Source organism: Cupressus sempervirens, chromosome 2, assembly GCF_028749045.1.
Source record: "Cupressus sempervirens isolate cs-2001-9-10 chromosome 2, ASM2874904v1, whole genome shotgun sequence".
Taxonomy (NCBI): domain Eukaryota; kingdom Viridiplantae; phylum Streptophyta; class Pinopsida; order Cupressales; family Cupressaceae; genus Cupressus; species Cupressus sempervirens.
In genome coordinates this window covers 510,264,032-510,280,507 of record NC_143119.1, presented here as the reverse complement: position 1 = coordinate 510,280,507, position 16,476 = coordinate 510,264,032, and the positions used below count along the sequence as shown (strand labels likewise).

The 16,476-nt window shown below is 34.2% G+C and overlaps 1 protein-coding gene across 2 annotated transcripts; it reads left to right on the top strand.

The window, feature by feature from the left end:
- Positions 1-240: 240 nt before the first annotated feature.
- LOC149573217 (protein transport protein Sec61 subunit beta-like) lies at positions 241-15,125 on the top strand. 2 transcript variants are annotated; one of them, XM_089814395.1, is made up of 2 exons: positions 241-481; positions 14,585-15,125. In XM_089814395.1, the coding sequence occupies exon 2, from the start codon at positions 14,598-14,600 to the stop codon at positions 14,847-14,849; it is 252 nt and encodes an 83-aa protein (XP_089670521.1). In that variant the 5' UTR covers positions 241-481; positions 14,585-14,597; the 3' UTR covers positions 14,850-15,125. The 2 variants fall into 2 exon arrangements, with proteins under 2 accessions (XP_089670521.1, XP_089670520.1); XM_089814394.1 differs by having other exon boundaries at positions 257-481; positions 14,591-15,125.
- Positions 15,126-16,476: the final 1,351 nt, after the last annotated feature.

Below are 16,476 nucleotides of genomic sequence, written 5' to 3'. Positions count from 1 at the left end.
CTGCCGAGGGCAGGAACTAATATTAAAATATATAATTTATAAGAAGAAAAATGACATAAATAAACACTAACTTAAACATAAAGGGACAATGCATGTATAAGTTTCACCATTTGGCAAGTAAATTCAAGACAAGCCACTTGAGGACTTTTGCCACTAAAAAATTGTTATACACGTGGATACCTCTGACCAATAGGCGCCTTCATATGACGTGTAGATCCGACCTTTTGACCGGGTACTTAATCCCGGTTTAACAGAGAAAGCTGAACCCTTCCAATTTTGCTCCTTTCAACGGTCTATTAATATCAAGCTTCTTTTCGTCTAATTGATTTGTTTAGCTACCGCTTGGGAAGATTGTAATCGGTGTATCGACCAGATCGGCAGGAGGATTCTCATATTGTATATAATTAGCTGCTGCTTGGGAAGATTGTAACCCGTGTTTCGACCAGATCGACAGGAGGGTTCTCATATCGTACAATTCAAGGTAGGAGCCCATCTGAAGATTTTTTCTGGTGATTTTTAACTAAGGAGGGTTGTTTTGGTGCAATAATTTATTTGGGGTGCGATTCTTGATTTTTTTTTACAAATGTCTGATAGCTTGCAAGGAATTTTGTTCTTTGTACCTTTTTATAATGGTTAATGTAATTATGTAATACGTATAATGTAAATTATCATGAAATTGCTGAGTTGAGTAGATGATTTTTTTTGGGGTTGAAAACGAGATTGTGTTTGCAGATCATTTAGTTTTCCGAAGTTTCGGTTTTGTGCTTCCGTGATCGCAGATAATAATTCTAAATTTTGATAAATTATATAATGCAACTATGGCTTATTGGGAATGTCTGGAAGGGTCAGATCGTAGTTGTTAATTGCCATGTTTGGATGCCTTGATTATCGGTATCTATTTCGTAAGATTTTTTTAGGGATTGCGGCTTGTTTTGCTGTTGCCAAAGGTTAGGTGCAGCACAATGATTCAATTTTACATTTTAAGATGTCATTTGGGGACGTCGAACCAAGGCTGGGCTATGAAATCCTGGTGTGATTTGGCGAATTCTTCTTTTGTGGCCGTAGACCTTGGAGTTGGTATGATCTGGGCAGAGTTCTTCTTCTAGACTTGTATCAAACCATGCATTTTGGCCAATGGATTTTTACTGCACCCAGTGGGTTTCATGCATTTACCAATTTTTTGGTTATCTTGCTTCCTGTGCTTCTGTGCATTGTCATATGGGCAAATCGGGCGTAAGAACCTTTACTCTATGCACTAATAATAAACCCAAAAGATATCGAGTAATAAAAATATTGTTTGGATATTATTTGATATTTTCTCCAAATAATTCACATGCAAATTGAAATATACCAGGCTGATACAGATTACTAGTCACATCTCTATTTATTAGTCACACATATATATATTTATATTTGTTTTGTAATGTGTAGATATTTTCTCTCGCACATCTTTATATTCTGCGGTTCCTCTTTTCGATTTCGCCCTCATAGGCAATCTTGTTATGGAAGTCTCAATTCCTTGCAAAAAATGTCCTTCAATCTGTCCAAGATACTTGCCTAAAAATTGCTCAAGATAAATAATTTCAGGCATTTGTTTGTGGTAACTTGAACATATTTTTATTCTTATTTGAACAGCCATCAGAATGGTTGTAATGTCCGACACAGAATCTAGGTGTTCTTGCTCAATCATCAATCCTCCATCAACACTTCGAAGTACATGTAGTCCCACTCAAAAACGACTCAGTCAGCATCTCCATCTGTCAACCATACTCTGTATCATCGACCAGCGCAGACACGGGTGTCATCAATACCGATGCCGAAACCTAGGAGTTGATCCAGCTGAGCAACCAACTCCCATGGATCCAAGCTTGGCTAAAGTTTTATTGGATTTATGAAATGAGGAGTTGTTGTGCCTATTCAATCTACTTTGTGGATCTTGTGTGGTCAGTTTGAGAGGGGGGGCCTTTCATTTGAGGTCCTTTTTTTTTCAAAATCAGTGTATTTGAACCATATGATTTTCTCGAATTCCTGTGCCTCATATTTGACATGGAGAGTGACCAAGAGATGCTTCTATTAGTCGTCTATGGTCTCCCTTTGCAAGAAAGTTGACTTCTGGTAGCTCAGTACCAGTGACAGATTTCAATGGAACATGAGGATTCCCCTTTTGCGCCATTACCTGAGGGCACTGTATCGTGTTTTGGTCAGGGTATCTATGGTCAAAGAGGTTGATGAACAGTTTTTGTACAACTTTAAGGAATCTCATCAAGTTGAAAAGTTTCAGTGCTTTATGATCATTTGATTTCTATTTTCTTGGTGTGAATACTATCCCTAGTGATTCGATAGGCCTTGTGGCAAATGTTTGTTGTTTGTACACTGAACTATTGTCCACATCATGGTTAGGGCTCAATGTTGGAAATTTATTTGTTGGATTGCATGTGACTGTGGATTAATATTTATTATTAGATTTGAGAAGTGAAGTGCCCCAATTATTTTTATCTTACAAATGTCAATCATTTGTCACTATATGTGTTTGGCCACCCTTAAACATCACACATTAAGGAGAAAATTAAGCTTGGAAAATATAAGTCAACTTTGACTATTTAACACTTTTAGTGTTGGAATGAAGCTTAGTGATGTTTTAGCCGTCTGTCCATTTTTGAGGTCAGGAGGGTGACTATTATGTTGTTGGCCTAGTCCAGTTGCCTGCCTGCTATAAATCTAATAGCACAAACCATGAATTCTGAATGGTTGGATGCTTTTCCTCTTTTTGAAAGTTGATTGCCTGCTGTCTCTTACTGATCAGTTATACAAACCTTGCCACTGTTTATTGCCACCTCTTTCCACAGCTAACAGAACAACTCTGATCCTAGGTAAATTGCTTTTGAAGATCTATTTTTTCACTTACCATATTTGTTGTCTTAAATCTCCTTGGCCTTCTATTGCCTATTTCTATTCACAGTTTGTTTTCATTTGATAAAATAGGGTTCTATTTGAGTTGTGTATAACTTAATGTGTGGCATATATTTTCCATACTACATAAAATGGTGTTTTGTAAGTCACTCAAGTATTAGCTTCTATATGCTCATTCAATGTACATATTGAACAAGCTACAACTACACCTGGCTTAGCTCAGTCTGCTTTCATAGGCTTCTACTTGAAGAAAGTGGCAGATATGGCTTAAAGGTAGAGAAATTATGGATTCAGTGTTTTTTGAACTGAAATTCATAACTGTATAGTGCATATATATTAAGGACGTATTTTTTAAAGTAATAAAACTTGGGACACTAAAGATGAGAATATCTATGCTCTTGAAATATGTTGTTTGTTCATTTCTGTTTTTCTAATTTTTTGTTTTTCCTCTGTATGTTGTAATTAGTTTATTTTGTTCACATAGTACTGTATGCCGAGACTAGGACATAATAATGGTCAATGGAAACTACAAAATAATATAAAGAAGGTTTAGGTTATATCATTGTGAATGAACAGTTTCACTTGGCTTTGCGGATTTGGTCACCCACTTAACTTTTAAATTGTTCAGGTGCTAGCTTGTTAGATTGCATTGAAGATCATTCTCAGATTGTACACACAGCACATTTTGAAGGTCTTGCCGACATAAATGGCCTTCAGCTATGTTTCCTGAGTTTTGTATGTTGCTTTTGCTATAGTCACCTAGAGATGGAGAGACTTGGAGACTGGTACCGGTACCGGTATGGTTGATATTCAAAAATAGGAGACAGGTGTACTTGGATGGACCAATTTTTTTGAATATAATTTAATAATTTCCAAAACAATATCATAACATAGAACTTTGAAAGCAATAACAACGGAAAAGTTCAATATAGAATTTTGAACATAAACAATGAATTTATAAGGGCACATTCCTCTAAGCATCCTATAAATTCTGTATTCTATGACAACCTGAGTTGGCCTAGTGGTGGAGAACTTGTACTCTTGAAAGAAAGGTCACAAGTTCAAATCCCACTGGGGGGTAGGGTATGTACGCCTTGTTTGTAGCGCCAAGCGCCTCTCGAAAAAGAGTACGAGGTAGTCCCATATCACTGTCACCATATGTAAACCCAAAAACTATGGCATAGTATCGTGGACTATAAAACCTACTTACTTACTTTACTTACTTATGGCTCCACATTTTGTATACATTTCTGCTATTGCAGTTGCATGCAACTGTGCTGGCAGATGTATATGCGAACTGTTGAAGCATTCACACGGCATGTGAATATGCTTAAAACATTGCATGTGAATATGCTTAAAATTAATAAATAAAAAATGAGCCTCGGGCTCTTGGTCTCATTGAATGCCATTTTGCAGGGCCGTAGGAGGTTTAAACAACAAAAAAGTTTGAAAGCAAATTTTAATGGCAATGCAAAAATGGTCTAGGACACCATTAGAGCTTTCAACGGCAAATGGAGAAGGAAATAATGTTCAATGTTATTTTTTATGCCTTTTATTTGCCTTTTTGGCAGGAGATGCCCAGGAGATGCCTGGGAAATGGCAGGAGTTGGGAAACGTTGAGGTAATGTCTCTGACCAAAATTGAAGACTGAGTGCGTGAGAAGTCCTGGAGATGTGTATACATCTCTGAGATTTGTCACAAGAGGGTGGAGATGCAGCTCCGGGATTCACTAGCTTTTGCTAATGGCTTCAAAGACAATCCAATACTTTAGTGGTAATGCTAGGAGATTTTAACCATTTGGAGGGATATTTCAACTTTTTGAAACCTGTTTTCAGCATATTATGAACCCAGTTAGTCTTAACATGTGGCAAGGTGTGTCCTTAATCATGTCTCTTGCAAGGTGTAGTCGATGAAACAAGCTTGTGTGTCCTTCTAGTTCCACATATGCCTTGTCACAGCGGAAGAGACTTTTTTAGTTATATGAATTTGATCAGTGTGGGATCTTTTGAGGTCACTTATCTGAGATTTTTAAAACTATTTCTTGTTGTATTGTCAATAATGCCTGCTTAGTTATCTCTACTTATACATTTGGACTAATATTAAACCTTTGTGTCATGCCCAAAACAACGGGCAAAAACACACCAACAATTTATTTTTATTTTTAAGAGATAATGTTTTGTACTAATACTTAATTTGGATATTATCATAAGTTATTTTGAACTAATTAAATAATAAAACATTTATCATAAACTATTTACAACATCTAACTCATCTTCTATCATAACCCGACCCATCATATTTCGTTATCTAGTCAAATTTGAGTTATAATACTTCTCGATCCACTAGCCACCTTCTAGGTTTAAAATTCAAATGCAAAATATCCCAATATTGTAATTATCACATAATTTTAAATCCCAACAAAAGACTAATAACATAAAATTACCAACTAATCCATTTTCCATTTTATCCTTCACTTAACTACTAAGAACATTATCTAACAATAACTAACACCATCATAATGACTCTAATGCTTAAAACAACTTCGATATCCTACACCTTAATAAATACTTACTATTATTTTCAAAATAATAATAATAATAATTTTCAAAATAATAATAATAATAATTTTCAAAATAATAATAATAATTATTCACTAACATTAATATAAACTAAGATAACATTACTTCCCTAATCACGTTCTACTTCCAATCCTTTCAAATCTTTGTTAAAAATATATTAATTTTAAATTAAAATAACTAAACAATACTACATAATTACTAATTCTATTTACAAAAGTAAGTTAAATAATACCAACTTAAACTTCTTACTATACTACTATAATTAAAAATTAATTATAAATCTAATCACTAATATACTAACTAAAAACATACTAAAACACTAACATCTATCAATAAATAACCTTTACTAAATTCTAACAACTAAACATATTCTAACATTAAAAATTAACAACTAATTGTCACTTACTAACTAAAACTAATTAAAATCTAACACTAATATATTCTAACACCAAAATTTAACATTAAAACTTAAAAACATATCCTAACTTTACTAACACTACACCTAACTATCCCTAACCATACTAATCCTAACCCACCCCCACCCAACTTACCCACCCCAACCCAACTTACCCACCCCTTCCTTTCTCCATTTCCCAAAGTCTTTGGGCGGCTCCCATTACTCCTCATGTGGACCAAGGTCTGCCCAATGTGACTCCCCAAGTAGGCCCTGTCCAAGGTATGTGAGGGCAGCTCAAGGACATGTCACCAAGTCTATGCCTCCCTTGATATGATTGGTGGATGGTGAAGAAAAGGTTTGATTTAGTTTTACAACTTTATGGAATCACTTCCCATAAAGCATGCAACGACCAAGATGTAGAGTTTAGGGAGGGTGACGTCAGCCATGTCATGATGGCACTTTTCCCTTTTCCACGCTTGAGTAAAAGGTTATGATGCAAGTGGGGAGAGTAGATGAGTCTTTAGGAGGATGGATAATTATGTCAAAAGTTTAGTTGGTAGTTTTATTTATTTATTTTAGGATGGGGTATATATATATATATATATATATATATATATATATATATATATATATATATATATTGATCGGTAAATGACTAAGGCCATGATGATATATTATTAATAATAAAATAATTACAATAGCGTTTCACCATTCAAACGGGCACTGGTAGGAAAGAACGGGGAAAGAAAACCTACAGTCTAGCTCAGGACCTCAGTCCTATATTATTACAACATAAAAGGGGCATACCCCAGTTAGAAAATTCTAATTATACATTACATTGTAAATATTTGTTTATAGTGACAATAAAGTACATAGTTCTTTGAAGCCACCAACGCCTTTTGGCAAGGATTCCAATGCTTGCTTTTTATTTATGCGTAGAGATCAAATGTGATCATCCCTGTCTAACTATCTTGCAATCAAATTGGTTAATAATAAATATTATAGAATCTAAGATAAAATTCTATCTAATATTGAATCCAAATTGATAAATCCTAATTAAATAACGAAGATAGGACATCAATAGATGCAATTATAATCTCCTATATATATCAAGAAAATAAACCTAATTAAGCCTATCCAAAACATGACAATAAAGGAGGATATTAACTTAATTAAAAAACCTAAAATAGAGATCATAACAACTACAAAAACAAGATATCGATTAAGATTAGACTGCTAAATTCCAGCAAGCAAGACTGAAAATATCCTTCAACCAATTCCTTCTTAATAGGATAGATATTTACTTTATATATATATATATATATTTTGTGTATTTAATTTATAAAATTAACAAAAAAATTAGAACAAAGGATATTTAAAGGGATCCTAAGGGAATATTCTCTATTTAGCAAGGGAGATAAAAAATTTTCCCATACAAAGGGCAGAGAGCATATTTGGTCTAAAAGATAAATTTTCTCAAGTCCGTTTTTTTATTAAGTGTTAGATTTTCAAATTTACTTAGTTAGCCAAAGGGGTTATATATATATATATATATATATATTTCTCTAGGTTGAATTACAACATGAAGTTTGATGATATGTTGATATAATAATGTAGGAATATTTCTCTTTTCAACAATTATGAAAATACAAGATCAAAATTCCATTCACATAATCGAATTTTTTGAACACTGTTTTGGAAATCAATTGCATAACTTTATATATCATCATTTCCTCTAATTACTATTTAAACATATGAATTCAAATTTGAATTATAAGAACATTGTAGGGAAGGTAAAACATCATTGCATCTATTTACTGATAAACACATGCACTTAAGTTAAATCATAAGGAATATCAAATGAAAGGAAAAATTACAGTTTTTTTTTAACATACGTGGGCTAGCCACTTCTCGTTTATTTTATTTAATCATCTGATTCAAGAACTCCTTCGGCAAAGAACCAGAGAAGAAAATCCGAAATCATAATCATTTTTAGAAAACAAGGTTAACAATAACATTTTTACAATAGGATCATTATCTCGAGGAGAGATCTCCCCAACACATTGAATTGAAACAACAACTTTGAATTTTTGCTTGGCTCCATAACAAGGTAGCCACTATGAAATTTGCAATTTCATCAAGGTAACCATGGAGAAAAGGAAACTGACAGGAAGACAAACATATTTAATACAAAGACACATTCAAACCATTTACTCCTATCGTAGGTTTGTACAATAGGTTTGTTATCGAACTAGACTAGGGAGGAGGTGGATATTTTTAGGCAGGAGAAGTCGGTCATAGCACCATAACAGATGCCCTTTGGAGGCTAATATCACAAGAACTTCTGTTTTTTCACTTCTCAATTTCCCAAAACACAAACATGGTTTGTATTGACAAGTAGGGGCCTATAACACCCTACTCTCTCCCTCTCCTCGTCGTAAGGAGAGACTTTGCACTGCCAAGAGTCCAACTGAAGCCCTCCTCTCGTACATGGCCACTTCTGCCTTATTCAAGGGTGAGTAATGCCAACACAACCTTTACAGTTTTCCCTTAAAAATTAAAATGTAAAACATGAAGGAAAACATTTAAAAAAATCTCATCACAATCTCATCCCTAACATGTTCATCATACATATGAATGCATACACATGTAGAACCTACTTTAAGAAATAAAACACAGTATGAAGACATGAGCTTGAAGGATTCCTACCTTCACAAATGGTTATGGCATGCTGAAATTTGAGAAGAGCTATTCTTCTTCCTCCTTCAATCTTGACTTTACTTTTTAAATCTAGAGATTGGGTGAACACTCTTCCACCCTCAAATGTGCCACTAAATACGCTCTTAACTCAACCACCTACAAATTGCAATAACTTCCCATTTGACTAAGAGCTTTTAGAGTCTTTTAATTTTAAACTCATCATTAAGGAAAACTTCATAGTAGAGTATAACTTGTCAAACTCATGGTGGAACTCCAATTTTTGCACTAAAGCAAAAATGAGATATTTGGGTGATCACAAAAGTCTACGAAAGGAGCTAGAGAGGTGGAGAGTGCCCCTAATCCATCCATATACTCCCTAGGCACTTAGTGTTCATAATTTTTTGGCCTCTAGGACTATTTAAGGACTTGTTAAATTGCTTGAAATAGTTGGACTTTCTAAAAAAGAATCTCAGAATGCAAATTTATCACTAAATCTTAATTAGGGTAATTAATCCCGATTACTAACTAATTAGTATTAGGTCACTAATCTAGTCCAACTCAGATTTTTAGGTTGCTTGGCTAAGCCTAATTATCATGCTGAAATGTATATACAAATCACGAGTGTCAACTAATACTATAAGATCACTGTTACAAAACATTTAACATTTAATGATTACAGAATGATACATATTCAATTTACGATACAAATAAAATATGAAACAACGGGGTTTGCATCTTTCATTAGACTCAACCTCAGTTTTCACAAATTGTACATAGAGCCGAGTTTCGATTCTCTATTAGATTTCTCGACTAATAATCCTACACACTTCATTTCACACATCAGTAGTTCGAGAAAAATCACATGCAGATATATTTAAAACTCATATGGATAATCACATAAATCAAAACATCAATCTTTCATATAAATAACTGTTATCTCATTTCTGCTCATATATTTAACCATTAAAAGTTGCATAATTAGTATAACATAACCTGTTCATTAATTCAAAACAAAACAAAATATTGGAATAATCATCATTAGGCATGCACATATTTAAACATCATAAACATCGTCAATAGGGCATACTGAGCTATCTGAATGCATATAACCTAATCATTAAGGTACCATAATTAACATCGTCATCATAAGGTGAAACACTCGTATTCTTGTTAGTGAAATTTAATGTCTAAAGAGTCAAGATAACGTAGTAGTTCTTGATTCATTGGGTGTTTAAATCATGGATGAATCAATTGATCTCAGTTTCTATTAGGACATTGAAACCATAAACAGTACTTCACATCTATTCTAATCTCCTATAACGGATTTAACAGAGAAATTTATATTTAATAAGTACATACGAGGAGGGACCTTACATCCTCCCCCACTAGCCTTTGACTTCCTCTTAGAAGTTGCACAACTAAAATGTTCATTCTATGCTAGACCTTGTCTATACTTATTCCAAGATTTACTCTTATAAAAAGAATGATTAATAATTCACATACATACATAGGGATGATAACCTATTTACTTAATTATTCTTATTAAAAGTGAAGTTCAATCCATAACTCTGACATGGTTACATTTTCTAGGGTCAAACACTTCTTAAAATTTATTGGTCACACAAAAACAACATTCTAATATAGTATACAATAGTTATAGTCTCTAATAATAATATTATCATAAGATATTCCAAATTCTAATAGTTGTACGAGACTCCCTGAAATGAAGTTTTTTATAATGCAACTTGGATCTTTATTTGAGGTTAACACTTTTACTTTAGAATTCCCATTCTGTATCTCTTCTTGATTGTCATCAAATAAGTTCTTTGCTACACATGCAAATTTTGCATTTGAAAGTCCATTAGGTTAACTCGTGACCTTGACTAGTTTTATGTTGGGGTGCAACCCATTGCTCATAATAATCCACGAATATCACTAGTCCTATTCTCGAAGTCTTGGGAGAGGGTGGGGCAGGAATACTCTCACTAATGACCCCATACCCTAATTCTATATATCCACTTAATTGTTAGGAATCCCTTTGGTAGGCCCATCATATGTCACTTTGCCAACAAAATTCACAAGAAAGACCTTAAAATTTAAATTCAACATCAAGGATGAAACATCCAATGCAAAAGTCTAAAACAAAAGAAATAAAGAGTGGCCACAATAGTACAATTTAATCAAGAAATAAAGACATGACTTAGAGGCAAAATAGAATCATCAATAATATAGTTGGCTAAACAGCTCCACATCACATTGTTGGCAAAAAGGAAAGAACAATAAAATACCAAAATATGAAACTAGACAAATAAGGAAATAAATCCAATTACTCATAAAATTTAAATTATTGACATTATGCAGCCGTACTAGGGTCACTGAGGGAAATGAGGAATCTTAGGTCTTCCAAATACATTGTAGGGATTCTTGAATTGAAATTACATGGTGGTCTAAAGGCCATGTTGCTCAACCTATGATTGATTCCACATACTAACTACATAGCTCACTTTATCGTCATCGCCTATGATTAGGGTTTACTGTACTAGGGGGTTTGGCCTGATCAGAACTCACTCAAAGGCGCAAATGCGATGATACTAAGATAAGTCCCTTCAATCCTCTTGTTGTTATATTGGTTTTCTTTTCGAAGAGTCTAAACATGTGGGGACATCAGAGACAGTAGAGTTGTATCTTGAGTTGTAGTTACAATACCAAATCTCATATCCTTAATTGACTATAACTACATATTAGGGCAGCTGCCCCTTATCTTTCTTACGTCAAATTCACCACTATATATATCGGCTGAAGTTGTGTTATTAATCTCACCAAATTTGGCATGATCTTGTATATATATATATATATATCACTGTCTTGTATTATTTTATTGTTTACACAAGTTCTAATTATCATCCGAGAATGTATTGAATGTTACTATCCTTATCAATAATTCCATATTTCATGTCTCTTAGTCATAATGACTTATGGATTCATCCTTAGGTTGTAGGTTTACAACTAAGTAGCTATAGAACCATTATTAGGATGTTGTCAATGTCTACTTATTCATTCTTACAACTCTCTGCTTGCTAACGATGTAAGTCATCATCATTGTTCTTATCATGCCTTGTGGCTTATAATCCTCCTTTAGTTCGTATTAGGTTGACGATCTCATCGCGACTTTACTTTCTCTAAATTGTAGGATTATAGTTGATCCAATACTTTCAATACCAGAGTCTACGAGCGCTAACTTGATAATTAAAATTTAGTATTACTCATGCTTATATAATAAGCCAGCTAACATAATTAAACTCACATAACCCTATCTCAAAAATTTGCATTTTTCTATCGTATTGATTCAATACTATATGTTACATACTTCCCACCTTTCAAATTTCGTTCTTACCACCATATTTAGATAAATTTATTCCCCAATTAGGGTTCTATTCCTCGTAGTAGATTGAAATACTCCCTTTCTTTGTGTGTTCCTAACTATCTCTCTTGTTGAATTGCTTCTCGCATTAGTAATCCTATTGTTCAAGGTTTCCAAAGGTGACTTGCAGATTCCAATTTAGCTCGCGTTTTCTTTTTTGAGGATTACTGGAAGAATACATTTTAAATTCGTAATAGGTTAGAGGTATCCCAATAACTTGGTAACGTGGTATACTCTTCAAGTGTTACCTTCCTATTTACTCACCATTCATTTTATCTATTCAATATTTCAACCCGAAGGTAGAAAATTAGATTTATGAAGATTGTAGGTTTCCTTTACTTATGTTGTAATGTCTAAATCAATATCAGTCTACTTGATCACTTCCATATTTGATATAAACTACAATACTTCCATGAGTGATATGGTCAGACATAATCTAACTTCTATTAAAGATGATGTGAAACACTTTGTCTCTGATCACTAGGTTATTTACTTGTTTTCACTTGCATGGTTGAAAGATGTTTTAGGGTCCTTAACTTGGTTTTACTTCAAGGTGATCGTGTTCAATAAAATTTGAATTCTTTATGAGTTCATAATCTACCTTAATATAATTATAAAATTCTTGCATTTAATTAGTTGTTTTCAAGTCCTCAAGACTGGGTTATTTGTTCATGGTTGACCGTTTATAGTCGTTGATACCAATTTTGGGTTTTGCTTAGAGTTACTCATCAGTATCATTATTTAGAAAGACTACATTAGCTTTTTAAAATTTTGCAAGGAGAAATCCTTACTTCACATAATAAAATTTAAATGTCCACACATAACATGGACCCATTATTGCCCAAGTGTCATGAAACTGCCCAAAATAATGGGCAAGAACACACCAACAATTTTTCTTTTTCTTTTTTAAAGAGATAATTAATCCACTATGATAATATATACTACACTGAAAAGGTTACAGACCCAAGATAAGAATAATGCTTATGTTTGTCTCCATGTTGTGGCAGCTGCAAGACTGTTGTGAAATGGCTTCTGTAACAATCTGCAACTTTGCTGCAGAACAGCTTTACACTTTTACTGTCATCTCTTTTCCTCATCACAATGGAAGAGACCTTTTTAATCTATATGAATTTTATCTGTGTGGGTATCTTATGAGACATCCTTATCTTTAGATGTATATAACCATTTCTTTATATTTTTTCAATAATGCCTGCTTAATATCCTCCCTGGACACATCCCGACCAATACTCAAGCTGTCTGCTTTTGTTGTGATCTTATCAGTTTCATCACTGTAAAAGATGCCTTCTTGATCTGCTGCAACATTAATTCAGTAGCCACAAAAAGCTAAAACTAAATAAGAAACAGATTGTCTACATACCTTGTTACAGCCAGTAGGGTTATGGTCCCATGATAAGAACATTACTTATCTCCATCTATGTGTTGTGGCAGCTGCAAGTCTGTTATGCGATGTCCTTCTCATCAGCTGCAAGACTCTTGTTAAAAGGCTTCTTTTACAATGCAACTTTGCTGCTAGGTTTGCACTATTACAGTCATCGGTTTTACTCATGTTGTCTTTTAGTGATCATGCCTGTAGCTTGTAGGTGTACAACTGCTGCTAGCACCTCAGCTGTTTTTATACAGTTTGCCATTGCTTTAATCCATCACCTTAGAGGCGTTCATTCAAGCGCACCAAATTGCTCAAAGAGAGACTATTTTATTTCTACCTTTCCTGTGCATGTTAATCGTGGAGTTCTTTTCGGATGATGCAAGATTGTAGTGCCCTGAGGTATGACATTTCTTCTTTAACATACTATTAACTAAATAACGATTTAACACGGGGACTCACAAGCCCCTCTTAAACCTTGAAGTAGCCATCCTTAAGACGTCCCCGCACCGGGTACCTAGATTACCCAAGTACCCCCGCCTCCGCCATTCCGCAGCCATGTCAGCACTGCGATGGGTACTTGAATTTCTATTTGAATTTTGATTTTTGAATGTTACTATTGAGTATGTAATATGTTACTGTTCAATGGATCTAGTTCATGTTGCAATTTTGCAATGTTCAAGTATTTTAATTTGGTATGTTTTACTGAAACATTATTTCATAACTAGCATTTCAAATTCTATATGCATATTATACAACTCCCCTCCTTGCCCCATCCTCCTCTTTCTGCTGTCCCCTGGCTGTCTGCCTGCTGTTTAAAAATGAGGTCCATTTTCCCCTTGTCCCAGAAACTTGTCCTGGCGTACTGCCATCCCTATGTACCCCAGTACTTGATACACTTCTAAATAATGTGTAAAATGTTATGAATAAATTGTATTTGGTTTTTGTACTCAATTCTATGTTTTCCTTGCATGTTTTTAGTTGCAAAAGTATGGTTGTCTCTAAATAGACATGCTAAATAATGTGTTAAATGTTATGAATAGATTGTATTTGCACCATTTTCTGTACTCAATTCTATGTTTTCCTTGCATATTATAGTTGCAGAAGTATGATTATTTCCAAATAGTTGTTTTTTTAAAGAATAATTGAGTAACCAAATTGCGTTGACACTAACCAAGTAATTGTTGATCAAGTCTCAGATAAAAAATGGTGTCTAGGGGTGGTGATAATCCTCCTAGGGGTAGTGCTGCAGCTGCTGGGATGCGGCGGAGGAGAACGACAGGTGCTGGAGCTGGAAGTAGCAATAGCAGCAATATGCTGAGGTTTTATACTGATGATGCTCCAGGACTAAAGATCACACCTACTGTAGTATTAGTGATGAGCCTTGGATTCATTGGTTTTGTAACTACGCTGCATGTAATTGGTAAATTGTACCAGTATAGGTCTGGAGGAATGTGATGATATTCAGAGTCTGGCTAGAAACCGGAGTTGGAGTAGCAAATATGTTCTTTTTTTATAATCAAGAGAACGTAAATTTGAGTAACTGAAGTGTTCTACTACAAACATGCTTCATGATGATTTTGACGATTTCTGATTTGTATGGATAGAATTCATTTCCAATTCACTTCAAAGTATTGAAGAATGTTCTGTTTCAAGTTTTTGGTATATAGCTCGTTTCTAAAGAGCTGAACTACTCATTTGTTTCAATTTATTGCTTAGTGCATTCCCTTCTAATGAAGCGTGTTGGATAAGATCATGCAAGCTGCTTCTTGTGTTTCGCTGTTAAAGATACTTAAAATTTATATTTGGGTCATTTTTTATTTTTTTAATATATTCATATGTTATATTGATGTACAATGTACGTAGATAATTACGCTGACAAGTATGAGCTTTTGTATATAATCTGTAACATAGGCTACGCCTCAATTTAATCCTACCTTTTCAACTGTTAATATTGCTGGTGGCAAAGGAGGGTAAAGCCAAAACACTACAAACTGGATACCTCTGGGCACTTCAAAGGTTTCATGTATTTTAAGGACGAGGAGGAGATATTAAATTCTGCTTCCCGAACAAGCATGACTAAACCTGTTGTATATTTTCTGAACTTGAAAAGAAATGGGACCACCCTTACAAATGTATTAAAAGAACATTTTACACTTGCCTAAACAATAAGACTTAGCTTGGATTGACATTTACCTAGTTCAGTGGTAAATTCGGTAATAACATGCCAAAGAGTTAGGCCTGGGTTGTTCTCTCTGAATGTATACTGAAACTCCAATTGCATGGTAGAATTCATTTTGTCTTTTTGGAGGTAAAACTCCTTATTGAAGTAACCAAATAGATGTTTGAATGTGGACCTTAGATTGGGTGTTGCTTAGCGTTCAGCCTGCTGAGGTTTGCATCTGGGTCATAAGCGTGATGAAGCTACCTCTCCAGTAGTAAACCCAGCCTGATGGACTTAAAAACGGATTAGGAGGTGTGCTTTATCCGCGGTTGATAAGGGCGGCGGTAGGGTTACTTCTGCACGGCCTAGGTGCATAAACTTAAGTGCGAAAATGCACACTTGCATTCAGTGTTTCCCGCAGATGCATATAGGAAATGGTTTCTGTTATAAATTATTCTTGAATTGTTTCTAATTATAAAACTAGCCAAAAGAAGAGTGCGCCAAAATGCCATGCCACTTCTTGATAGTAGAAGGCCAGTTAGACAACTTACAACCGAATAGTTAGTAATCCCCGTCGAGGGGATATAAATTTCAATTTTAAGTAGGGGGTATAAATTTCAATTTAAGTAGGGGAATATTTTTTTTAATTGGTAAATGGCCGAAGCTTTTGATTATATTAATTTAATAAAGTTAAAATACTTTATAGACTATTTCCGTTCAAATGGGTATTAGTAGGAAACAATAGAGAAGAAAACTTCTAGTCTTACTCAGAACTTTAGTATTATTTTATTACATAATTAAAAAAGGGCATACCTCAGTTGTCATTTTCAGAACTTTTATTTTCATTACAAGAAGAGGGATACAAATCCTCTTTTGAATTTTGTAAACTTTGCTGCTTTTTTTACTGTTTCAGTTTAACCT

Coding starts and splice junctions, on each gene's coding strand:
- LOC149573217 (XM_089814395.1), top strand. CDS start 14,598: ATGGTGTCTAGGGGTGGTGATAATCCTCCTAGGGGTAGTGCTGCAGCT.